Here is a 26536-nt window from a genome sequence, read left to right on the forward strand (position 1 = left end):
GATTGGTGGTGACATCTAATCAGAGGAACGGTGCACTATTAAGAAACTTGGATATTTTGCCGTAGATGGCGCTAAATGTAGATTCCAACAAATGATCACTTACAAATAAATTAACTCAGCAACGACTCGACTTTCAAAATTGTAGAAATCGGAGCAAGGAAAGTCGCACGTTTATGCTTGAATATAAAGGTACACGTAGCAACATCTTAACGATAAAATTATACTAATGGCCAATAAAGCTTAAAAACTATCTCTTTCCACGTCGTCGTTGACATTTCAGTTAAATCGCGGTCTATCTCTGAATCCCAATGAAATTGATGAAACTCTCTCAACTGTACGGTTCAACGGATCGCGATAAAGGCGTGCAGCCAGCATTGTCAACGCGTCACCATAAAAGTATGCAGAACGCTGTACCGCCCAAAGAACAGGTTGCAGAGAGTCTGTGCGACTGGTGGATTTTGAAGCGGATAAATAAACAGCTGAGTGGTCAAATAGGTCAACTGCACTTTTCGAATTTTTAAAATTTTATCATTCAACTGTTCGATTGACTTTGAATATTTTATAGTTGAAATAGGTTTCATTATTATGCTGGGTTTAGTACCAAGAAATAACAATTCTATAATGGTTATTTAATTTTAAATTTTAGGGGAGTTTGGAAATAACAATTCTATGTTTATTTAATTTTATATTTAAGGGGAATTTGGAAAGCCACTGTGAATACAGAATTGCATCATTTCTCTTTACGTTTCGTTTTGGAGTTAACTGATTCGGCAAATAAGTGGCTCAACTGGACAGTATAAAATGTTTCCTGGTTATTTATTACCACATAGACTGCGGAATTTCATGGGAATTACAGATGTTACGATTTCAGTTTTACTATTTCCGCCTTCCACTAATAAACCAGTAGCCTCCGCCGTTCGAACCCATCAGAAACTTTCTTCTTCCGTCACATCTAGTTCTTCTCATGATTTCCGTCGATGTACAGTTCGTTACATCACATGTAAACGTTAGTGTATTGTTAGCTGGTCACTGGAAATGCAGATAATCATGCAAAGTTTTATTTTCACGGTTCGTTCGAGCGAAACCGGTTACATGGAAAAACAACTGCTCAAAGTTGACGTTACCACGACAGCGGTCATATTGTTTTTGATAAAAGATACGTCCAGTCGTCAATGTTCGGACAAAATACGCAAAGTATCAAAATATTAACAATTCCAGTGAAGACAGTAAGTGGCAGAAATCAAATTTTTCAGGGGAACGTAATAAGTTATTTCATTCGATACTAGTTATAAAATTGGATTTTCTTTTTGTCGCTAAACGCGACTAACAATGCAATGACTCGAAGTATAGCACAGTATTTTCTTTAAATAACAAATACCGAATTCTATATTCTATAATAATCCCGAATTATTATTATTATTACTATAACTATACAGGACAATTACCATTAGAATTATCAACTACTACAACTATACAAGACGATTACAATTTCTCGCGATATTAGGCATTTCCTCAATTATTGAAGATTATCAGTTATAATCCTTAATTATTATTATTATTACTACAACTATACGAGACAATTACCATTACAACTACCAACTACTACAACCATACAAGACAATTACAATTCTCCATGAAATTAAACATTTCCTCAATTATTAAGGACTGTCAATCATAATCCTCAATTATTCTCATTACTACAACTATACGGGACAATTACCATTGCAACTACCAACTACTGCAACCATACAAAAAAATTACAATTTCTCACAGAATCAAACATTTCATTGCTACCAAAAAAACCAGCGTATCTCCATTTACCGTTCGAGTGCCACGGGTCTTTGCAAAAACCCGGTCGAAAAGCGCCAAGCGGCGCGATCGAGCTTCTGTCGCTTCAATTTAGAAACCTATTTACGCTTTCCTATTTTTACATGGAAAGACTGTAAGTAGCGCGACCGTTCCGTTTACCATTTCCAAGCGGGTAACAACAAAAATGAATAATTAAAAGGAAGAGAAACAAGTAAAGCCAATTCGATTCTACGAGCGGATCGAGCGACACATTTAGACAGTGCAACGTAAAAGCGCGATCGCGCCGTTTACAAAACGCTGCAGACTTTCGGCCAGCAAAACGGTTGCCCACTGCGCGACGTCCCCACCGGCCTATCGCGTTCGCGCCGCCTTTCTCTCGGGCCCCGTAAGAGGCCCCATTCACAGTCCCCGTCTCTTTCTTCCGTGCGCCCCCAGGCTTCTCGCGGCTGCTCGGCTCACCTGGACAGCCATCTTGAGGTGTGTTGTAGTGGTACGCGCAGCGACGATCGCGGTTCGCGTCCTCTTTAAGACGTTATTTCCCATTCGGCCCGTGGTGATCAGCCGCGTCGACTCGCGCCGCGATGCAACCCGATGCAACAACCGATTGAAACGATTCCGTCGAGGCTGGTCCAGCTTCTTCCCGACTTAGTCCCCCGCTGAGTGTCACCCGCGAGTCTGTGATCGGTGGACCTGGTGCGTCGATGGTTACCATAGTGTCTTGAAGAGGATCGATCAGCAAAACGAAGAAGGTACGCCCGGACTGAACGCTTCAGGGATTTCTAAACGATCTTGAATATCGTGCACGAGCAGTGTTTCGGTACGCACGGTACAGTTGCGACTTGGTGTCTAGAATGGCAGGGACGAAGAGGTGTCCTATTAGTCCAGAGTTTCGATCGGTTCACATCGACGGTAAATCAGTGATCGAAGATAGAAATTAGGAAACAATCAAATTGGATACGAATAAATACTGATCGATCGGTAGGATTTCTTAACACTAGAACCACCGAACGGTCAAGTTGACTTTTCGAAATTTTTCTGCAGAAACTCCGTCAGTGGTACTATTGAAATTTCTGTCGATTTGTAATTCAGTTTGTCTATCGCTGAATCAATTTTTACAGTAACTTCTACGTGAGTTATCTGTTATCTTTGTGATAATTGTAAAAGGGAATTAGGAATGGGTCATTTTGATTTCTCTGGTAGTTTCTGTGTTCACCTAGTCGTTAAGTCACCTCACTATTGGCAGAGTGATCGAATCAGTGATCGGAGATAGAAATTAGGAAACAATCAAATTGCGAACAAATAAATACTGATCGATCAGCAGAATTCCTCGGTCGAGTCGTTGACTCATCTCGCTGTTGGGAGATGACTTGGTGTCTAGCGGAACGACACAGAGGCGAGAGGTGTCTTTCGTCGAGTGTTTTGTTTACGGTTCCGGTTGCTTGCGTGTAACCGACGAACAACAAATCGGCGATTGAAAATGTCAAGAGTTAAGGAATAAGACCTATAGGATAATAGGCAGAAAGAATGAAAACTGACCAGTGAGAACCGCATTCCTCGGCGTCAAGTCAGCTCACAGCATTACATAGAATATTCATTTTCATAACTTAACGCTAGAACTACCAAGCAGTTAAACTGTATTTTTGAAATTGTTCTGTAGAAACCTCAACAGTGTAACTACTGAGACTTCAATTGGTTTGCAATTCAGTTCGTGTATCGCTAAACCAGTTTCTCTAGTACTTTTTCAGAGAAGCATTATCTGTCGAAAAACTGGAGAAAATGAAATTCGGTAGTTCTAGTGTTAAACCATTAAAGAATTAAAAATAAATGACTCATGTGTTGCTAATTCTGTGTCTCCGAAATGTCAACATTCGTCCTCGGAGTATTAATAAACAATGTCCCGAAGACGTCCAATCAGCACGTGATAAGCAATTATCCAAGAATCCAGTTTATAATGATTGTATATCTATCTTGCTCGATGCATTAATTATTCTAACACGAGAGATGAACGATAATATTCACCCTTTTTCGTAGTTAAACGAGTAAACGATGATTAGGTTTGTTTTAATACGGTCGTTCTATTAACATATAATCGCGTTCCGATCTTCCTTGCATCGAGCCACGAAACTGAACGAACCGATCGACGGCGAACGTGCCGATGTAAATGTCACAGGCCTCGCTGGCATCGTTTTTAAACGTGAGAACCGAACGCCCCTTCGTCGGTGATCACGATCGTGCCGGAAGTCCCAGAGATTCGCGATACGAAGAAAGGGAAAGGATTTTTCCCTTCGATACCACGCGGAAACTATTCTTTGCAGTTAGAATTAGCTTCAGGGATCCTCGGATGTCGATATCGAAATCAACATCCGTGGATTTTGCCACGAAATTCGGTCACACCTTCCCCAATCAGTCTTTCTAATCGATTTCTCTAATTTATTGTTAACCCTTTCCACTCGAGAGGAGACTCTCAGTCAGAAAACTATCAAGCAAAACTACGAAGTTGAATATATAGTGTTTTAAATGAAACTTCGTATTTCTATAGGAAATATTGAAATAAAATAGCTTTGTCGCTCAATTTGTCTGAGAATTATCGTTAAATTAGCTTCGAACAATGTCGCCTATGTCTCGTAGAGAAATGTTAAATATTTCCATGGAGAAACTTTCGAGTAAAGGGTTAATTATCGAAGAATTTTGGAATTGCTGGAACTGTTGAAGTGACAGTAGAATATTGTGGTTTCTGTGAATAGAATGGGGTCGAAGATAGAGTACGTGGAGTCCTCCCATATGTACGCGACGAATTACATTCGCAATTCGAAGGCTATCGGTGTCTTATGGGGTATCTTCACCATATGTTACGCCATTATCGGTGTCGTCGCGTTCGTTACGCCGGAGTGGCTCGGCGACTTGGAGCACGAGAATCCTGGGAGGTTTGGTCTGTGGACCAGATGCAGCTACGGTGGAAATGGTAAAGATTCTCTCAATTATTATGTTTATAGTATATTTCTTATTAATTATTTATTATGAATCAAGAGATTCTCAGTATATACATCATTTATTTATATCGTGCCATACCAATTTTTCGAGTAGACTTCAACAGTTCTAAATGTCATTCGATTGTACTCTGTTCGAATTAACACTAGAACTATCGTACCAGTTAAAATTTATAATATATTTTGCATTAATTACTTATTACGAATCAAGAGATTCTCAGTATATACATTATTTATTTCTTTATTATCTATTTATATTGTATCATAGCAATATTTCAAGTAGACTTCAACAGTTCTAAATGTCATTTGATTGTTCTGTATTCAAATTAACACTGGAAGTACCATACCAGTAAAAATGACTGGTTTGAATTCGTTTGTTTCGGAGTATTGATATCTTTAAAGCATTGAATATCCGTAATAATCTTGAAAATAAATAGTTCCACTTGAATACTATAATGAATGCCCGAAGAACATACATATAATCATATTAAACGCTCGGTAGTTCTAGTGTTAAATATTACTTTTCTCTTGTCAACCGTTGATCCTCGTGTTAAACATAGTTTTTCCTTGTTCTCGCTTGTCTCTTCTCCTAAAAAAGTACGTGTCCGTTTCTCAGGTGAGCTGGGCGAGGAATGCATCGGCAGATTGGACGACCTGTCGACGATCGTGAACGTTCCATTCAGGGCGAGCACGATTCTGGTGGGCGTCGCAGTGATAATAGCATTACTGACGATTTGCGCGATGCTTCTATTCTTCTTCTGCCAAAGCACGACCGTGTTCTACCTCTGCGCCTGGATGCAGGTCGTGTCAGGTAATAATTGTCACCCTGCTTCACCCTTTTTCGCTTTCGACCCTAAGCGGACCGAACGGTTTTTCCTCGAAAAAAACAATCATTCGTTGTTTCCAACAATACGAAACCACCACAGTAGAACCTTCATTATCCTATCGGATTGATTAATTACCGGTTCAGATGAACAGACACTTGAAAAGGAAAACAATAGGTACAATTCAATCATTCGGAAATAACGAGCTATAATCCAAGTAACATTGGAAACAAATGATCACGCTGCCAAAGGAAATTTACCCTCGAGATCCGGTCTGTCCGAGGTTAATCCGTTCCCAACCGGATTAGTTCTACCTACTACAAGCGGATTAGCCCATTGTATTCTAATTAAACCACAACAGAATTAAAATAAAAATTCCTTTTATTAGATAACGAGTCCCTTCTCGAGATACATGAGAATTAGAATTATAGTTAATTTGCGCTCGACAGGCGACTCTCAGTCATCATTTGATTTACAACGAAATTACAAAGCGTTGTATATAATATTAAGTTCTGTATAACGCGTCAGTACGTGGGATGTTTATATAAAATAGCTTTGTTCCTTAATTCACGTGTTTTCTCGTTAGTTCGTTTGTCTATGTATTTAGTGTCGTCTATGTCTCATCGGAAAGTGTCGAATGTGTCCAGTGAAAAGCTTCCGAGTGCAAAGGGTTAACATTATCCGAAGAACTACAGAATTCTAGTCGATATACATGTTTTTAGTTTGAAGTTCCGTGATCGGCGACTACTAGAGTTAAACATTGAAACCAGAAACAGGTGTAATTGAATAGACAAATTGTGCTGGACGATCAGAGCAAATGAGTTAATCTCGCGAGGAAACGTTTACCGACGTCAAAGAAATGCCGTTGATGAATCCAGTACATCGTTATCTTTTTATTGCGCGTGAAAGTGATCACGCCGCGCGGCGCGTCATCCGTGACGGGTTCGGTTAACGCGATGACCGCCACGGTCATCGATGACCGGAGCGTCCAAATTACTTGAAAACAATTGCAAGAAGAAAATCGATGCTGTATCAAAATATATAGTTACGTAGGTAGCTGAATAATAGTAGAACTTAACACTAGAACTGCCAAGCGATTAAACCGACTTTCCCAAATCTCTATATAAAACTTATATTTTCTAACTTATATTACTTCATAACGTATAACTTACATATTTTAACTCATCTTACTTTATATTTCAGTGTAGATATCACTAAATCGGCTTCTTCAACGATTTCTCAGAGAAGCATTTGTAACTTCTCGGTAATTGTATAAAAGGAAACCAATTATGGGTCATTTTGAACCATCCGGTAGGTCTAGTGTTAACTATGATACCAAATCATTAATAACTAAATCTAATACCATTTGACGATGAGACCGACATACGAAATCATCGCGGCGCAATCGTTTTCGTTTCCCATGGCGCCCGCGACAACGTAACGGGAAAGGGTTAAATTATTTCATTGAATTGCGTTATCATCAAGTTTGTCTCGCTGTCATTAGGTAGCGTTCATTATAACACAGGAATCTTTCCAAATAATCATCGTTTAATTCCGAGATGTTCAGTAACAGAATTTCGCCGGTGTGCTGGCAGGATAAGTAATGTCGTACGAAACATTCTAAATTCCCATAGCGGTGAACGTGTTAACCGACGATGAGACCGACATACGAAATCATCGAGGCGCAGTCGTTTTCGTTTCCCATGGCGCCCACGACAACGTAACGGGAAAGAAACGCACGGACACGCGATTCAACGTGATCGCTCGGGGTTGCGTAAACCGGCGCGCCAAAGGCAGGGGCAAAAATTCACGGTGACGCTTGTCGAGCACCGTTTTAGAAAGTGTAACGCGCGCCGCCCGTTCGCCCCGCTGCGCCGGCCGGCCGGCCGGCCGTCGTTGCGGTAATTTTCGCGTAATGCCTTATCAGCGCGCGGTGCAGCTGAAAATTGCAGCGATGCACCGCCCGGCCCGGTGCCAACGGGTCAGGAAGTGACGCAATCGTGTGCACGCTCTCGTTGCGACAGACCGCCCATTGTTGACTACCACGCGTACGAGTCCGATCCTCAGAGACACCGTTAACCCCTTAACTCGATCGCTGCCGGAGAAAACAGTGGAGCTACCAGTTAGAACGACTGGTTTCCTTGTTTCGCAATTATCGACGCCTTTGACACGTGAAACGCCATGTCGGTCACCGATCACTGACGCTTCCGAATTGAGAACAATCACAGGATAATCGATGTGGAATCAAAATGTTTAACGTTGAGTGCACGGTTTCATAGAGGAAAGTATGCAAAATGAAAATAATCAAAGTATGTTATTGGGTTATTATTATTGGGTTTATCTTGTCGAATGACGGTACATTAGGTAGTATTACTAGTACAGAAAAGTTTCCAAATAATCGTTTAATTGAGTAAGTTATAGTAATTTTAATTGAGCGTTAATAGCGTGACTGAGTTGATAATTTTTGCTAAAAAGAATAACTGTACAAATAGTCAAGATCCTCGTGAGTAGTTTACACTGTCTACCATTTGACGGCTGAACTCTCAGAATTGATGGAAATATTGAAATGATCGACAAGTAAATCAATGTTTAACTATATAGTAACGTTCTCTAATTGTCAGAGCATTTGAAATGATAGAATAAGTATATATTTATCCATCGAACGCTAGGGGCCTGTTTAGGGTTACTTCCGGCGGAGAGTATTCATCATGGTGATGATGATGAGTCGATAATATTCAATATCATCGAGGAACGGTACACCGGCGGCCGAACGACCAAAGCGGCTACTGTCGTTTGTAAAGTATGCCCGCGTGTACCGTTGACCCAGTTGACGAACACTGACACGCTCGATTCGTCCTGCAACAAGTTACGTGCGCAACGTTCGCGCTCCGCTGAACAGACGGTTTCATGATTTCCTGGATGATGGGGAATCAAGTGGCTCACACGCTGTGACGGGTGCGACTGTTCGCCAGCCTTCTAATCGTCGGCTCACGGGCTCGCACAAGTTCCGTTAACCCTTCGCGATCGGCACATTTTTCTCGCGACTGTACCAACTAGTTGATTTTAAAATGTTTTTTTTCTATAGGCGGACACTTCAGGCAAGTGAAAAGTAACTCTTCGAGTTCTTCGAATTTCTAGAGAATAAACTGCAAATTTCGGGATATTCGAATCTATCCAATTTCAGCTACTTTGCTGAAGGTGTCATGGAGGTTCTTATAGGTTTCCGAGATGCAAGCTACGACATCTTACGAATTTCTGATATTTCATCGACAGGAATCTTTAGTATTCAGCTGGGAGTCTAAGTGAACTTCCGAATTTTTAGATAAGAAATTATTCGTTTTTAGATACGATGATCAATTTCAGATACTTCGCTAAAACTCTTCAAGCTTTTGGAGATCCGAGCTTCCAAATGGTCCAATTTCTTAAGCTTCCAGATAAGAAATTACTAACTTTATAGTCTCCAAGTCTATCGAATTAGAGCTACTTTGCTAAATGTCTTTTGGAGATCTGAGCTACCAAATGTTCCAATTTCTTAAGCTTTCAGATAAGAAATTACTAACTTTAGAATCCCCAAGACTATCGAATTAGAGCTACTTTGCTAAATATCTCCTAGAGGTCTTCGCAAAGATCCAAGCTAGCAAATCATACGAATTCCCTATGTTTTATTAAAAGTCCGCAGCAATATTCATTTTCCCATCTATCTCTATCAACTCAGAACGCGACGCGATGTTGTAAAATCATTCTGATCGCGAATTAAAGGAGAAAAGTAAACGGACTGCGGGTTTTACGTAAGAACGGCTGTGATCGCGGCCGTGATGAAAGTTGGGAGGCCCATCGGTCGTCGATCGTGGCTCGTTCGTACGCCGTCAGTGAAAGTCACCGACTCGAAATGTGAAGCAGCTCTGTTCAAGAGGAAAACGGTTTCACCCAGAAGCTGCCCGGCTCATTGTAACGCGCGCCCGGCGATCGTGGAATAGGAAATGAACACTTCCTGTCCGCGCGTAACCGCTGGCTTCCGTAAGATCCCGCTAAGAAAGTTTTGCGATTCGATTACCTTTGCACGGGAAGACACGCTTTCCACTGTCGGGTCAAGTTTAATTACTTGCGCGCTTTCTCGTTTGATTTTATTTTCAAATCTCTTCTCCGAACGCTGGAACTAGTCAGGACTTACTTATAATTTAACCCTTCGCGGACGAAGATGCTTTCAAATATACAAAACCTTCAGCAGATGCAGCTTAATTATACATCAGTTGCTTAAATAGAAAAGAAAGGAAATTACGTGCCGACTTCTTGTTGTTCGAGTAACTGAAACATTTGTTTGCGACTTAGTCTTTCGGATGTAAAAATTTCATTTGCCGAAATGTCGACGTTCGTTCGCGAAGCGTTAAAGAGAGACGTTTTACCAAATTCCAAGCTATTCCCAGTGTTTATCTGTACAGATACGTCAATCATTTCAATGAGTTCTTACAGAGGCAACTATGCAATTCGAATAATTGCGAAATAAACGGTCTAAACTGAGTCCGTTCGAGCTGCTCGGTAGTTCTAGCGTTAAAATGTTTCAAAGGCACTCTTGTCTTTAGTGGATCTGCTCAAATTGTAACTGGTTATCCGACATTCACGCCAATCTCCGATTAATCGATCGCGTATTCTGTTCTCGCGGTAATTCAACAACGCCCGAAGATGTTTTCCTTTGTTCGGAGAAGAGAGATCGCGCGGGATAGCCGGGAATTCCTCGCGAAAAGATAATGAGCGGAGGAAAAGCCAGCGGTTCCAGCTAGATACCTTTCACTGTTGACCTCTCGTTGTGCGTGCAACATCCGCGAGGAGAGAGACTGTTCGAAATGCCAGCGGTGTTACGCGTTTGAATTCGACGATAGCTGTGCAGCCATCGGGAGAACGTTGGTGCCCTTTGGCACAGTGACCCTTTGACAATCTTTCAACGCTAGAACTATCGAGTAGTCAAACCGATTATTCGCAATTTTGTTATGCAAACTATAACTATATAGACTTATATCCATAGTGCACGTGTTACCGAAACAATTTATTCCGTTATTCCTAAGGAAATCGTTTGTATCTTTCCAATAATGGTAAAAGAAGAAATCCAAAATAGGTTATGTCCAATCAAATTCTAGCGTGTCTAGAAACTCTTCTTGTAAGAAACTGAATCATTCATCGAAGTTTCGAATGTTAGGAAAGGAGATCATCTTCATACCGACCTCTTTTCACTCGAATAATTAAGTTCATCGTTTCAAGCTTCTAGCTTTAGGCATCGGAGCGCAGAGTCGCCATTTTGTCGGCGGTCGTTCGGTAATGGCTGACGTATACGGAAACTCTCCGCTGGAAAAAGTAATCTGCTCGGTCTACTTAATGGAAAATGAATATTCTATAAGTGATCGTGTTTTATTTAATTTAGCTAATGAGTTATTGTCTTGTTACAGCGATATCCATGGCCGTTGGTGTCTGCGTTTATCCTCTCGGCTGGGACTCGACGATAATCCGAGCCGTTTGCGGCGCAGCTGCATCCAGGTATCGATTACACGCCAACACGATCCCCAACAAACACGTTCCAACACGAGAAGAATTAAATCCGAATCATGATTGCTCGAAGCGTTACCGAATAGAGCGTTCCTATGCGAATTTAAATGAATTCTTTATCTATTTCGAATTCTTCGTTTCGAATTCAGTCGATCGAGGTGTCCTAGTGCATTAAAGGTGCCAGTCTACTTGTAGAGCCAAATTAAGTTTATCTATCTACTTTACTTTCAATTATTTATTTCTATTTTCTTTATTGCCATACCCATTACAAATTACCAAAAATGTTCAAATTAAGTTTATGTATTTACTTCACTTCTAATTATTCATTATTTTCTCTATTGCCACATCAATTACAAATTACCTTACAAAAATGTTCAGGTTAAGTTTATGTATTCACTTCACTTCTGATTATTTATTTTTATTTTCCTTATTCCCACGGCTGTTATAAATCACCTTACCAACGTTTTCTAAAGGAAAGTTCTTTCGTTTCGATTACACGATTCCCTACGGGTTAATCGCAATACAAGTACCACGCGTAGGCTTGTTAAGGGTTAAACGACAGGTAAAAAGAAATAAATAAATTTTCCTTCGACAGGTACAATCCGGGGGCCTGCGCCGTTAGATGGGCGATACCGTTAGCAGCGATCGCGGCCCTCGACGCGGCCACCTTAGCCGCGCTTGCTTTCATTTTGGCGTCGAGACACGTCAGACTCCAGCCGGAGCCTTTCAACAATGGCTCCCTGTACAAAGGTACAATTCCCGAAGAGAATAATTTTACCTTTCAACGCTACACCTATCACATAACTGAAAACCATCTATCTATATAACTTCTGTAAAAACATAATGGATGCTTCTCCAAAGAATCATCGAATCCTCCGCAGAACAAATCGAGAAAGTTGACGAAAGTTGAAGCTTACCAGCTGCTAACACATTTATATAGATGTTGCTATTAGAAATTATAAGCTACAACGTTATACGTAGGAACTCACTGACTCAGTTTCACTTTTCCGGAGGAGACCGTCACCGAAATAGTGGCAGCGAACGTTAACACTAGAACCAAGTCGACTTCAAAATTGTCCTATAAAAACCCCAAAAGTGCATCTATCACTCTCATCGCTCAAAACTTAGTTTGCGTATTGCCAAAGCAATGTCTTTCGAAATTTCTTAGAGAAGGATCTATTGTTTTCTCAATAATTGTAAAAGAAGAGTTTAGAAATTGGTCATTTTGAGCTATCTGGTAGTTCTAGTGTTAATCAATGCTTAGTAGATACAGTGCTCCGAATCGTCAGGCCAGTCACGTTGAAGAATCCTGATTTCTCTTGTGGTTTTCAGGCGAGGTGAATCCAGGATACGTGAACGAGGCGCAGAGCGTCGCTGGATCACGGAAGTCCTTGTCCCTGAGACCGGTGCTGTTGGTCGCGCCACCGGAACAGGACCGCTACAGCGAGCTGTCCAGAGCGAAGTCACATTCCCACCATAGTTTGTACACGCCCGCGCCCTCCCATCCGGCCCACACGATGTCCACGAACACTTTGAATCACTCCCAGCACAATTTCCAATTGTAGGATAATTGTTAGTGAACGACGTTAACGCTGCAGCCGATGGACAACGTCGGGAGCCGTGCTGGCTTGAAGCCTGGATCAATCCTTCGCGTTTCGAATCGAGTTACTCGCTGGTCAAAGTGGTCGACCCCGTTCTGATAACGCTAGGCTTACGTACATTTATTACGGTTCATCGTTCGTCGAAAAATTGACGGTCGTTCGTCTCGATCTTGGGAATTAGGGGTTTAACACGTTGAACGCCGTATGATTTCATAGAGCAAAATACAGAAAATGGGGAAAGTGTAATATCGAATCGTTTCATTGAATTGCATTGTTATCAGTACGTGTTCATCTAGCTGAATGTCAGCACACTGTATAGTATTATTCATAATATAAACATGCGTTTCCTAACGTGGGGGAATTTGATTTTTAAGCAATTCGAAATTCGAAGTATCACTTCATGTGTTCCACAATGTTTACGCGCGTAAACAAAATAGCAGAAATATTATAAATATTATAAAAATATTATAATGTAATACTAAAAATTATATATACATAGGGGGCATAAGAGTTTTAGAAAGGCTCGAGTGGGGCATGGCACAAGAAAGGTTGGGAAACACTGAACTATAGTAATTCGATTCTGTTGAGGGTCACCGGTGACCCACGTCATTCAACGTGTTAAGAATAGACAATTGGGAAACGTACTCTTGTAATTGCATTAGTCAAAATCAACGTAAACATTTGGCAAGTAATATTTATAAAAGTCGATATACATTAAATTGACACATTAAGACTTAAATGAAATGATGTCTATTCGGATATTTTCTAATGTTAGTAACAATCGATCGGCTCTTTATACATTAAGTTTCTTAAATCTTTATCCTTGAGTTCTGTAAAAAGTTCACTTTGGCAAGTGGACGGCTCGATTGCGTTACGCTCACTTCTCACTGCCATTTCATTGACTGGAGAGTTCTTCAAGACTACTCGAATAACTGATGCGATCGCGAAACAGAAAACCGAAGGACGTTTGCTTCTCGGCAGTGCTCTCGTGAAAATGGTACTCAAAGGGTACCAAACAGCGCGCGAAGGATTCATTTAGGAATAATATGTTGCTCGTGAACCGAATGCATTTTCTTTGTTATCAAGAACTGTATCATCTATACTTGGTGAATTATAAATTATAATTACACAGCTGATTCACTTCTCGCCTATTAACAAGCTCGATTCACCGAGTTAGTCGCGTGTTGTACATAATGTTTTCTTGAACTCACAGGAGCGACCGGGAGTGTTGTACATAAGAGTTCTCGTAATCCTCATGTGTATCAGCGTTTTCTATTTTGTAATCGATTTCGTATGAATTAATACTCGTTGAGCGTTCGGAGACGGTGGCCCGCAGGAGACGTGCGCAATTGCGGCGTCGTCCTGCTGACGATAGTAAATTTCTTACTGATGTGTCGCGTGTATGTACATATGTTCACCGATCCTGTAAACCGACGCGTGTAAAGCACTTGACACGTTGATAGCCTCGAGAGTCTGGAATATTCGACGAACAGAAACATGTATGGATTATTTGCTACCATTTACTCTTACGTTACACTATCATCTAACCGTTTACTCTATTAAACGTTTTTATTCGACGAGAGTCGTCTCAGATATTCGAATTCTTCTCAAGCAATTTGGAAGTGCTGATCGTCAACGTGTCAACTGCTAATTAAGCCAACAGAACTACCGGATAGTTAAAAATATCACTTCGGATTTCTTTCAGATTATTAGAGAGATGCAAATGATTTTCTAACAAATTATCGAATAAATTGTTTTAGTAATGTATAGACTAGAACGTAAGTCAATCGGAATTTCAATAGACTCTTATAATTTGTAGAAAAGACATTATAGTCTATTCGGTAGTTCTGGGATTAATTCACCCTTATACACAAATGTTTACACGGTATCCATTCGTCGAAGTGATCATCTCCAATAATGAAAACGTGGGATCATTGATGACAATTATACATAGAATCGTCGAGTGTTTCAACATAAAAATTGAATAAAAATTCCGAAACTGGAGTTGGTCACTTTGACCACGATTTATACACCTCCTTATTGCTGTTTCCCCTTTTGTTCTCTCTTTTTTTTACTTTTATTATAAATATGTAATATAGAACGTTACTTTACAGAGAATGTTACCCAACGATAGAACATGAAACGCCAGACCTCGACCTTGCGTTTCACACGCGAAAAAAAACGTTGTCCCAATAAATGGAAATTAGTAAATTTTCAACTAAATATAGACAATTATATATGCTTCAAATAAATTCCGGTTATTGGATATTACGAATAAGCATCGCTAGAGTAAAACTCTGACCTATGTGTGATTGTTACTTAAATCGAGTGAGTTAAACGTTCGAAAGTTCGATATTTAATATTGAGCTTTACAGAATGCATCGATACGTGAAACGTTTCAATAAAATTACTTTAACGATCGCACGTAAGTTAAGGGACAAAGTTATTCTTTTGAAATATCTCACATATTTATAGATTACTCGAACCTTCATTCCTTGGGAAAGACTTTAAAATTTCGAATTAACCCTCTGTTGGCCCATGTAACTTTGAAGTCACCCATCAGTATATTGGCATCTTGTTGATTTATTTCGAATAAATTATTTTGAATAAAATTAAGTAATCAGTTAACTTAAACTTTCATACGCTCAGAGAAAGCTTAACGTCATTGTAACTTGAAAGTGACAAAATATATTCGTTCGATGAAATTATCTGTTGAATACATTGCCAACCCTTCGCACTCGAAAGTTTTTCACTCGAGATATTCAATACTTTCTAATTAGATGTAGACAAGATTCTTTAAAATGAACTTAACAAGAAATCATACATAAATTCGGCGACAAAACTATTTTCTTTTAATATTTCACGTACTGATACAGTATACAAATATTAATGGTAAATACCAAAATTTATGGTAGTATAGTAGTCGCCTGTCGGGTGCAAAGGGTTAATTCGTATTCGTATGCGGATATTTATTAATTTTCTACTGCATAGATTTTGTTATAATCATGAAGAAAAATTCGGTCCACGGAGGGTTAAATGACAGTCGCCTGCCGAGCGCAAAGGTTTAACACGTTGACTGCCGAATAAACGCTCAATGAAACTCTCATACAAGCGGAACAGTTTTCTTAATAGAACGGAAAGCAAAAAGTCAAGATTCTTCGTAACAATTGTACTGCTGTCACTTCTATATCCGAGAAAATTCATTGTTCAGTTGATGTATAGAACGCTGTCACGCGAATTCGGGTGACGCAGCAGTCAAAGTGTTAACAATCGAATTCTAACAGTCAAATCGAATGTATTCGTCATTCCCGATTCGTCGTTTCGAACAACGTTCGCCCAACGCTGCGCGCAAGCTTCTGGTCAACGTGTTTTGCCATTTGTCGCTATGGCTACGTTGCGACGAAGGCGAACGTACGCGCACCGAAGTCTGCGAATTCTGTGGATCATTTTCGTGCAGCGGAATGAACGACAAAGACGACAGCGCTTGGGTCTTCGACTCGTTGATCGGGTTCCTCCAGGGTCCGATCTGGTCCGCGCCCTTGATCACCTTCATAGAGGAGAAGTCGTTGAGTAAGTTCCATTCGTCGACGTACCAATACGAGCCGAGATGCTGTTTCACTCTTTCCGTCCGTTTACGTAATGATCGATTGATAACTGATAGCACGACTGCGGATTTTCTACGTTTCAATCTGAAACACGTTCACGCGAATTCTGATTTACGGGAGATCGAGAACTGTACGGATTCGAACGTCTATGGAGACTAACGCGTTAAATGCCGTGTCAGCCACCGATGACTGACGCTTCTGAATTGAAAACAATCGTGACGTACAAGAAATGCTTAATAACGTGACTAAGTCGATGATATTGTAATGCAAAGATTGTAAATAGTGAATAATTGTTGCTACTTTTCTTTGCTAGAAAGAATAACGGTGCAGAGAAATGGTCGAGATTTTGCGATTAACGTTGTTAAATTTTCTTCGAAACTGAATCTATCAGGAAGATTAGAGTCTCCCCTTTGTCAGGTTCACTTGGTTAACTTGAATTCGACGGATATTCGATTTTGCAAGCATTATTTCGTGAATGTACATTTGTGAATGAAACGAACTCGCCTTTGAATTGCCTTCGAAAAGAGGAATCGGAAGGGAAGGGTTTCAGGGTTTTCGATTATTCCGATCATTCGTCCTCGAAGAACTTATTGACTTACTTATTGAGTGATTCGATCAAGTATTCGAAGCGGACGTCGAGGACAACGATGAGTACCGTAAGATCTACCAGGAGTATAAGAACCTGGTGGACCTGTTACTCGGCTGTTTTATGGAGGACATGAGCATCACGCCGGAACAATTCGAGCACGCCTGCACTGTGAACAAATACACGAGGATGCCGATACAGTTCCAACAGGTAATCGTCGAAGAGTCGTCAACTGCCTCGAATCATCCTAGTTAGAGCTACAGGCAAAACTCACACTCTAGCGAATCAAATTCAAATTTTTACGAATCACCCCTTTGCAATTCGAATCTGTAGCGAATCATTCAACTATGGATCTTTATACAAATTCAAATGTTTACGAATCGCCCCTTTGCAATTCGAATCTTTGGCAAATCATTAAACTATGGAACTTTATGCAAATTCAAATTTATACGGACAAAATCACCGCTATCCGAATCTTTTTATAAAAATACGTTGCCAAGCTATTTATAAGGAACATAAAATCCAATAAAAAGTTTCTGCGAATTGCCTCGAAACGAACAATTGCATTGCACGCGCGTAACAACGAACTTCGTCAAAGATACCTGCGTATTTATCGCGCGTGTTTCAGAACCTGTTCGAGCAGATATGGGCGGCGAACGAGTACGAGATATTCAAGAGGATGATGACGCAGAAGAACCTGGAGCTGCAGCTGCAAGCGTTGAACATGATCGAGCAGAAGTACGGGCTGACGCCCGCGTCGCTGGTGTACGAAGCGGACGGATCGAGCGACGACACTTTGGTCATGGAAGAGATCATTCAGTAAGCTCTCTGAATACTCCCCCGAACCCGAGAAGTACAAAACAATGTAACAGGAAATTGAAATTCAATTATGTTCCGCCGAGACTGCGAAGAGCGCGATAACGCTACTTCGAATCGGTGAAAGTTGTCCGGTAAAGCTCGTTGCGTTTGCGGAGCATATGATTTTTGTTTTAATAATGTTACATACTTCAAATCGGTAAACAGAGGAGTTACACGTTCAAACTTAACCCTTTGCACTCGAGAATATTTTTCTCAACAAATATTCGTCACTTCTTTACGAGATATCAATATGTTTTACAACGTAGAGAAATACCTTGTAAAAATGAAGCGACAGAATTATTTTATTTCGAAGCAAAGGGAGATGAATTCTATACAAACAGTTAGATATTAGCTATTATATATATAATGCACGTTATATATTATATGTTATATATATTATAATATAATAAAATTTCTAATGAGAAGTTAATGTTCACACCATAATATGTACAAACAGATAAACTCCATATCATAACGTAACAGTACAAATTCACTGAAGTAACGTTCATTTTGTAATAAAGTTATTACTTGAAACGTGTCTATATTATTGTATCTATTAAAAGATAGGGAGAAAAAAAATTTCTTTTCAGTTTAAATAATATTGAAAATATAGTAAATACTGATATCTCGCTGTTCGAGGAATGAAATAATTTATCTGCGACTTCATATTGCAAATACTGCAAAGAAGTCTGCCGTAAAGGCTCTAATCTCGAATGGGTTAATGACGTTTTACATTGTGGTTCAATAATGAGTCATTAAGAAAAAGAAAACACGGGGGTGCAGATGTTTGGTCATTCTAGGCGCTGAACGGCTGATCTTGGCAAAAGTGATCCCTTCGATGTCGCAATGCAGTCATTGCGATTGGGGTCCTGAACTCATTGATCGTTTCTTTTATAGGAAACACGCTTTGGAGGATGATCCAGACGAAGATCGAGATTTATCGTCGGAAACCTCGCTGATCAAAGAACACGAACGCCTGGCGGAGAAGTACAACAACGAGAGAGCCTTATTGGAGGAAGCTTTAAAAGCCTCGCAGGAGGAGAAGAGTCCAGAGACTGATTCCCTGTCGCCACCGGCGGAGGAAGAGGAAGTGGAAGATGAACAACCGAAAATCATTGGGAAAATCGAAAGAACCACAACGCCTGCCTCGATTTCCCCGGACGAGTCGAAGCCGGAGGAACGAAACGTATATACTGTTCTCGAAAGATATTCTTGAAAATCTTCCTGGGAAAAAATAGGAACTCTGAACTGATAAAAACTTTTTTAACACGTTAAGAAAATCTTAAACATTTCATCGTAGGGTTCTTCTTTTGTAGCAAACAAGAGCAGGAACAATTATTGATTATTTAATGTTACAATGTGTGCATTACACTATTATCGACTTAGCCACGTTATTAAACTTTATCATTTCACATCGGTTCTCTTATATGTTACGATTGTTTTCTAGTCGTTTAGAAGCGTCGGTCACCGGTGACTGACATGGCACTTAACGTGTTAAAGGGAAATCTAGAGTTGCGTGCAATTTCAGGCTCGTATTGGTTTAACCCTTCACGAACGAGAAATCTTCGAAGTGCTCGAAACCTTTAACGAAGGAAGATAAATTGTATAGAAACAGTTAGATATTAGAGAAAGAGAACTGCACTCGTCTCTTGTTACGCGAGCAACTGAACTATCCGCTTGCAACTTTGTATTCCTATGTATAATAAAGAAAAGATTCTTCCTTCGCTAAAGGCTTCGAGCACTTCAAAGATTTCTCATTCGTGAAGGGTTAAACCGATATGAGCCTGAAATTGCACGCAACTCTAGATTTCCCTTTATAAAAGTTTTTAGAAGTTCAGAGTTTCTTTAAAATTCTGAACTTTTCTTGGGAACAAAGAAGCTCTTATTAGATTGTGGATTTTTAAGTAAACTCGAACTGTTAACCCTTTGCGGATGAAGATTCTTCGAAATATCAATTGCCTAATTAATAGAAAAAAACTACATGCTGATCTCTTGCTGTTCGACTAATTAGATCATTTGTTCACTGAAACTATTATACATTTGCGATTTGTAATTCTGTGCATTAGTAATATTTCTAGTAATTCATAATTTAATCATTCATGATCACGTAATGTTTCTGATAATTCGTAATTTAATAACTCGTGATTACGTAATATTTGTAATAATTCATAACTTAATAATTCATGGTTACGTAATATTTCTGAAAATATGTAATTTAATCATTCGTGATTACGTGATATTTGTAATGATTTATAATTCAATAATTCACGGTTGCGTAATATTTCTAATTCGTAATTCAATCTTTCATGATTACGTAATATTTCTAATAATTCATAATTTAATAACTCATGATCACGTAATATCTCGGATAATTCGTAATTCAATAACTCATGATTAGGTAATACTTCTAATCATTCATGAATAAATAATATATATTTAATATTTCAAATATATATCATTAATTAATAATCACGAAACATTGACACACTTTTAATCCTGTGCAATTCCGCGCTTCCAAATTGCCTGTAAACGCATGAAAATCCGCAGTCTAGTTACGCGCCTCGACACGGTGACCCAGTGACCGACTAACCGGTCAACCAATCTACCCAACAATGAGTGATTTTTTCTGTCAACCAAGCATGCGATCCTTCGTTAACCGTTTGAGTTGAGAAAGTCTTCGAAAAACAGTCTAGCAGGGAACGTGTTAAAGATAATGTTCTCGCCTGTCGCAGGTATCGGAGGAGGACATCAAGAAGAGGCAAGCCTACCTGAAGGCCAGAAGGGACAAACTGGTAGCCCTGAAGAAGGAGGCAAGGAGTCACAGGTTGGAGATGAACTCGACGAGGCCGAGTTCCGCCAGAACAGTCGCCGAGGCGACCATAAAAGGGGAACAAGAGCTAAATCTACCGGAACCCCTGGAACCGTCCATCCTCCAAGTGCGCAAAGCGCTGGCAGCTCGCCTCCAAGCGGAAGTAGTTCGCAATCAAACGAAATAATAACGACCCGACGAAACTGATCTATTCTAACACGTTGAATGCCGCACGATTTCACAAAGCAAAATACGCGAAGTTAAAAAAATAGAATATTAACACTAGTTTACGGTGAAATTGACGCATATTGGATTATAGAAATACTATTTTGTAAATGTTTACGCCGATTTTGATTGATGACACTGACATGTACACCAGTTACCTATTATCGAATCTCCAGTTTCCACGATCTAAACAAACGAGCATCAATTCTTTTAGGAATAATAGAATGAAGTGTACAATAAATGCCCGTGAACCTAGTGTTAAATCATTTGATCGAATCGCATGATTATCACACGTTCATCTGGTTGCATGTCAAATTAGGTAGTGTTATTTATAATATAGAAATGTTTTCAAATAATCATCGTTCAATCGAGCGAACTACAGTAATTCGATTTTGTTGGGGGTCAACGGTGACCCCCGTGGCATTCAACGTGCTAAGCGGAACGATATCGTTTCACCGGGGCATAACAATAATAATAGGGTAATTCCCGGCGAGATGGCCCCTCGTTTCCATCGCCAAACGTCTATTTTTTACGATTGTACGCTGAATCTTGTATAGAGGCCTATTTAACCCCTTGAAATTTTGAACTGCGTTTGAGAAATCTGCGTGTTATTTGGTTTCTTTAAATATAAATTATTACTTTTCTATTGTCAATCGTTAACTTCTGGAGTGAACGTAGAGATAGAACGAGCATCGAAATTATTTCTTTTCCTAATTAGTTTCTACAATTATTAATGATAAGTGCAGTCGAAACTATTTTTTGATAAAGCAGAAAGTTAAGATTCTTTTCTGGTAGCTTCGATTGCCTGGTGTCTTCGTGCCTCATACATCCAAGAAAATTCAGTTCTATATGAAAATTAATGTTAAAGTTTATAGTGTGATATTAAGTTTATTTATCTGGCTTAGTGGCAGTCAAAGTGTTAACTGTTTTTCCTGTATGTTTGCTTTTATCAGTATAAATTATATATTATATATAATTAATATAATATATAATATAATATAATATATTATATTATATATTATATTAATTATATATAATATAATATATAATATAATATATTATATTATATATATATATATTATAATATATATAATATATTATATTATATATAAATATATATATTTCTATTTTTAGGTGTCAATGATATTTATGAAGTAGTGCTTTTAAAAGAGTGGGCCATCTCTCCCAGATTTACCGTATTCCTTAGAACATTACCAGGGTGATACAATAAACAAGTTGATCTCGTAGATTCTACATAGAACGCCTTAGAAATCAAAATCAGATGAATCAGAGCTGAAGGTCTATAAGAGTTGAATCTTATACAAGTCGTTTCATATTCCTCGTTGTTTGTAGCTTGTAGATGACTGTTAAGTCCCTCGCAATCCAGATTAATCATAATATAAAATAAAACGGATGGTAAACGAGTGAGGTGTCACATATTGTTTTCTTTAACACTAGAACTACCGAGTCATTCAATTAGATTCTTTCATTTTCCTATAGAAACTCCAATATTGTCTCTATTGAGATTTCAATCGATTTTAAATCAATTTCATTGTTCACTTCCCTACGAATCATCTGTTACTTTTCAATGGTTACAGAAGAATCTAGGAAAAGTCATTTCGACCATTCGGTAGTTCCAGTGTTAAACATAGGCGAATCGTTTTCGTTCAACCCTAGAACTTTCAGACCTGCTCGACCATTAAATCAACTACAGTAATCTAATTCCTTTTATTATTGTATCTGTACAAGTGTACAGAATTATCTTACAATTTCAGCATCACTCATAATTTCAATAATTGATAATTGTGTAGTAACAGTTTTCAAATGGTCTGATAGTTCTAGTGTTAACCCCTTGCCCTATGACATATCACTATACTTCTCTATATCATTATTACTATTTTACTACGTTAGTTCTTTCAAGTCCAAATTAAATATCTTTCCATCATCAATTGTAATGCTTTAGAATGAATGTAAACATAAAAGACGCATGAAATTTTATGAAAGCATAGTGCAAGGGGGTTGAAACCGATTCCTTTGTTTCAAGATCACCATAACAAGTTGACAGCGTGTCGGTGGAATGAAATCGAGATACAGGATAAAGTCCATCTTTATAATAAACATTTGCTATACAAATAAAGGAAACAGTTGGCCTACCATTCGGATATAGCGCTAACTCACAGAAATCTCGTCCAATTCTCATCCCCCCCCCCCCTCTCTCTCCGTCTGTTATAATACAATCATCTATAATATATATATATATAGTAACGCAAAGTTAAAGAACACACCTCGGAAAATAATCAGCGTGGATACGTTGGAAAAGTCATATTTTTTTTTTACATATAATTATCTAGTAATTATCATAAATTGTATAAATCACAATGACAAGTAAAAACTAAAACCGGTCGAATAAGATTTTCCATCCATACAAAGGAAACACGCCCTGCTCCTCCTCCTCCTCCTCCTCCTCCTCCTCCTCCTCCTCCTCCTCCTCCTCCTCCTCCTCCTCCTCCTCCTCCTCCTCCTCCACCTCCTCCTTCGGTCACCGAATTGAACATTGAGGTAAGTTACAACTCCGTTCGTGGACCAATTTCGTCTAATTTTAGGTTTTATTTAATTAAATATTCTCCGCACTTCTACAACACACTTCTATTCCGCGTGGCGCACATTTATCTCCATTCTCGCTCGTCTTGGCTGTATCCAGATTACCGAAAACACGGGATTGAATTTGCGACGAAACGGCGCGGTGTCGTTGCAATTAAGCTAAATTTAAATTAAGTTCAAACAAATCACTCGCGAAACGTTCAGAGACAACGTTGAACGCATCGTTCGCTCCTATCGGTGAACATTGATCGGTTTCACGGTTTAGTACGTTCGTATTCAACATTGGAACCACCAAATGCACCGGGATGATCTAATTTTGATTTCCTCTTAAAGCAATTGTTAAAACAAAAAAGATAAGCGTCCGACAGAGAAATCTAAATACTAAATTTAACTTAGTAACAGTCGAATCGGTACTACCAAATTGAATTCGGTAATAGTCCAATTAATATACAAGTGAATAGAAACGTTGATAAACACGTTTCTACGGTTTCTATAAAAAGTAAATGAGAAATAGAAAACTCGCGTGCTTGGTAGTTCCAGTGTTAAACGAGAGAAAGGTTTCAAAACGTTCGACGTATTCGAAATCCGCCGCAAATTCAACAGTTTCCATCGTTATAGCTCATTCGATCAACCATACCTTTTTTCTTTTTATCGGAATAAAATGTAAAATATTTTTCACGTGTTCTCCATTCAACTATTACCATACTACACACAGAACAGTTCATGTATTTTTTGTTTGCCCCTTATACTTGCTCTTAATTCACATATCTTTATGAATAGCTTCTCATATAAAAAGGTGTCTTTTTCTGTGTATATATACGTATGAGTTTTTATATATTTATATGTATATATATATATATACACATACACATATGTATGTGTATAAATATATATATATATATTTATTTATATGTATACACATACATACACATACATACATGCATGCATATATGCTTGCATACATACATTCATACATGCATTCATACATGCATTCATACATACATACATACTTACATACATACATACAATATAGATACATACATACATACATACATGCATGCATATATGCTTGCATACATACATTCATACAATATAGATACATACATACATACATACAAACATGCATACATACATACATACATAGATATATATGTATACATATGTATATAATTAGAACGCATTATATTATTAACACGTGGTATTGTACAATGTGTGCAATGCTTTTTTTTTCATTTATCATGTAATTAATATTACATCGATGTGACGGCTGTAAACGTTTCTATCTTCCGCGAACCTCGGCACTGATCTTACACAGAATGTTTTAGAGTTTTTCTCCATCAGCAAGGAAACACCGAAACAAAAGGAACAATCGTCAACAACGTCGAATCGGGGGCTCGGTTACGTGTTTACCAATCACTCTCTGGAACAAATAATTCCGTATACCGTGTGTAATGCAGTGTTGGGAAAAAATTAATCGCGTCAACAATCAACAATTAAGCGACGACACTAATCGAGGCTGCAATTGACTTTGCGATTATCGAAAATCGTTAATTGTTAATTGCACATCAGCAATTAATGGTAATTAATAGAGTTACTTATAATTACAAATCGAACGTTACAATTCATTTCAAAGAGATATATTCTTTAGGATAAACGCAAACGTTCACTAAATTATGTACAATTATATCCTCGCGTATACGACAAGCAACTTTTAGTACAACAAACACGTTTCTCGAACATTTCACCAGACGCTTGTTACTCTAGATAAAGGAAATCCTCGTTAGATCGTTAACCGTCGATGCAATTCATTTTGCCTAACGCTGTTCACAATTAACAATTAAATCTTTTTTTACAGATCAACCCCTTGGCCTACAATATAGTGTCAAACTCATGGCGAAAATTTTCAATTGTATTCGAGAAATTTAAAAATGTTACTTATCATTTTAATCAATTAAATATTACCTATCATCGATCGTTACCCTGTAGAGTAAACGTAGACATGGAACAAGCATAAAAATTCTTTCTTTCCCTGATAAACTCTTAACGATGAAATAGTTGTGTCGATTATAGTTTAGAAATAAATCATAGGGCAAGGGGTTAACCGAGACAATTGAAATCCAGTCGCGACCGAATTTCATTGCATTTCATTGGGTACAATTAATCGATTGACAAATCACAATGGATGTTAATTAATTGTTGCCCAACACTGTGTGCATCTATACGGTTGAGTACAGCTTCGGTTTCCAAAGAAACAGAATTAAGGGAGGATCGGATCCATGAAACCCTTACTCGCGTATACACGAACAAAGACGAACACGATTTTTTTTTTATCTACCTCAGTCGGACAACGAATTAACGCAATGATCTGCAAGGGTTCCGTCACGATGTTCACGCAGTTCGCACGCCGGAAAATGAAATGTTCCTCGAAGCAGGCGCAGCGCGAGTCGTGGCGTCCCTTCACGGAGAAAATCAACGCTGTTTTCATCCCTCCAGTCCCTTAGTGCTCGAATACTCGAGTAACGTGTTCCTCTTAGTAACATAGGGGAAGCTTCAGCTTGCACCAAAGAACGCTTCATCGGTGCGGGTAAAAAAATATATCAAAGAAATGATGAATCATTGATTACGCGGCTTGAAAAGCACCGGCAGAAGCACGGGCACTATCACGTTAAGGGGTCTTCCTGCTTCAGGCTGAGAAACGGAATCTTCTTTTCTCTTTCTTAACGTTGAAACTACCAGTCACAGTGACTCGTTTGAAACTCCTTCACAAAATTAGGAAGCGCACACATTCCTTGAGATTCGAAGCTCTTCTCCATCGTTGTGCCAGTACAAATGTGTGAGTTCATCTTGACATTTCCCATGAGAACATTTTCACAATACCAATTTAACACTAGAACTACCAAGCACTTAAACTGACGTTTCCCAAATTTCTTTATAAAACTTACAACTGTATTAAGGATTTCAATTGGTTTACGTTTCAGTGTAGGTATTACTAAATCAGCTGCTTTAATGATTCCTCAGAGAAGCATCTGTACGTTCTCGGTGATTGTATACAAAGAAATCAGGAATAGGTCATTCTGACCCATCTGGTAGTTCTAG

At 38.9% G+C, this 26536-nt stretch overlaps 2 protein-coding genes across 9 annotated transcripts; both read left to right on the top strand.

The window, feature by feature from the left end:
* Nucleotides 1-94: 94 nt before the first annotated feature.
* Lhfpl (LHFPL tetraspan subfamily member 5 protein) lies at nt 95-15671 on the top strand. 8 transcript variants are annotated; one of them, XM_031977628.2, is made up of 7 exons: nt 95-189; nt 281-495; nt 4554-4771; nt 5413-5607; nt 11059-11146; nt 11751-11905; nt 12488-15671. In XM_031977628.2, exons 3-7 carry the CDS (start codon nt 4555-4557, stop codon nt 12718-12720), a joined length of 888 nt encoding a protein of 295 aa, XP_031833488.1. In that variant the 5' UTR covers nt 95-189; nt 281-495; nt 4554; the 3' UTR covers nt 12721-15671. The 8 variants fall into 8 exon arrangements, with proteins under 8 accessions (XP_031833488.1, XP_031833490.1, XP_031833494.1 ...); XM_031977630.2 differs by lacking the exons at nt 95-189; nt 281-495 and adding an exon at nt 1124-1226; XM_031977634.2 differs by lacking the exons at nt 95-189; nt 281-495 and adding an exon at nt 2245-2286.
* A 304-nt stretch (nt 15672-15975) lies between these two features.
* Nucleotides 15976-21852, top strand: LOC116427426 (cilia- and flagella-associated protein 36). Its single transcript, XM_031977754.2, has 5 exons — nt 15976-16326; nt 16982-17157; nt 17576-17766; nt 18703-18991; nt 20538-21852. Exons 1-5 carry the CDS (start codon nt 16050-16052, stop codon nt 20799-20801), a joined length of 1197 nt encoding a protein of 398 aa, XP_031833614.2. The 5' UTR covers nt 15976-16049; the 3' UTR covers nt 20802-21852.
* The last annotated feature ends 4684 nt before the right edge of the window (nt 21853-26536 follow it).

This window comes from Nomia melanderi, chromosome 8 (genome assembly GCF_051020985.1).
Source record: "Nomia melanderi isolate GNS246 chromosome 8, iyNomMela1, whole genome shotgun sequence".
Lineage (NCBI taxonomy): Eukaryota > Metazoa > Arthropoda > Insecta > Hymenoptera > Halictidae > Nomia > Nomia melanderi.

Excerpts from the sequence above, each read along its gene's own strand:
- Lhfpl (XM_031977628.2), top strand. The coding sequence starts at position 4,555 with ATGGGGTCGAAGATAGAGTACGTGGAGTCCTCCCATATGTACGCGACG. Across the intron at positions 4,772-5,412 it reads ATGCAGCTACGGTGGAAATG|GTGAGCTGGGCGAGGAATGC; the intron begins GTAAAGATTCTC and ends TCCGTTTCTCAG. Across the intron at positions 5,608-11,058 it reads CTGGATGCAGGTCGTGTCAG|CGATATCCATGGCCGTTGGT; the intron begins GTAATAATTGTC and ends GTCTTGTTACAG.
- LOC116427426 (XM_031977754.2), top strand. The coding sequence starts at position 16,050 with ATGTATTCGTCATTCCCGATTCGTCGTTTCGAACAACGTTCGCCCAAC. Across the intron at positions 16,327-16,981 it reads CATAGAGGAGAAGTCGTTGA|TATTCGAAGCGGACGTCGAG; the intron begins GTAAGTTCCATT and ends GATTCGATCAAG. Across the intron at positions 17,767-18,702 it reads GTCATGGAAGAGATCATTCA|GAAACACGCTTTGGAGGATG; the intron begins GTAAGCTCTCTG and ends TTTCTTTTATAG.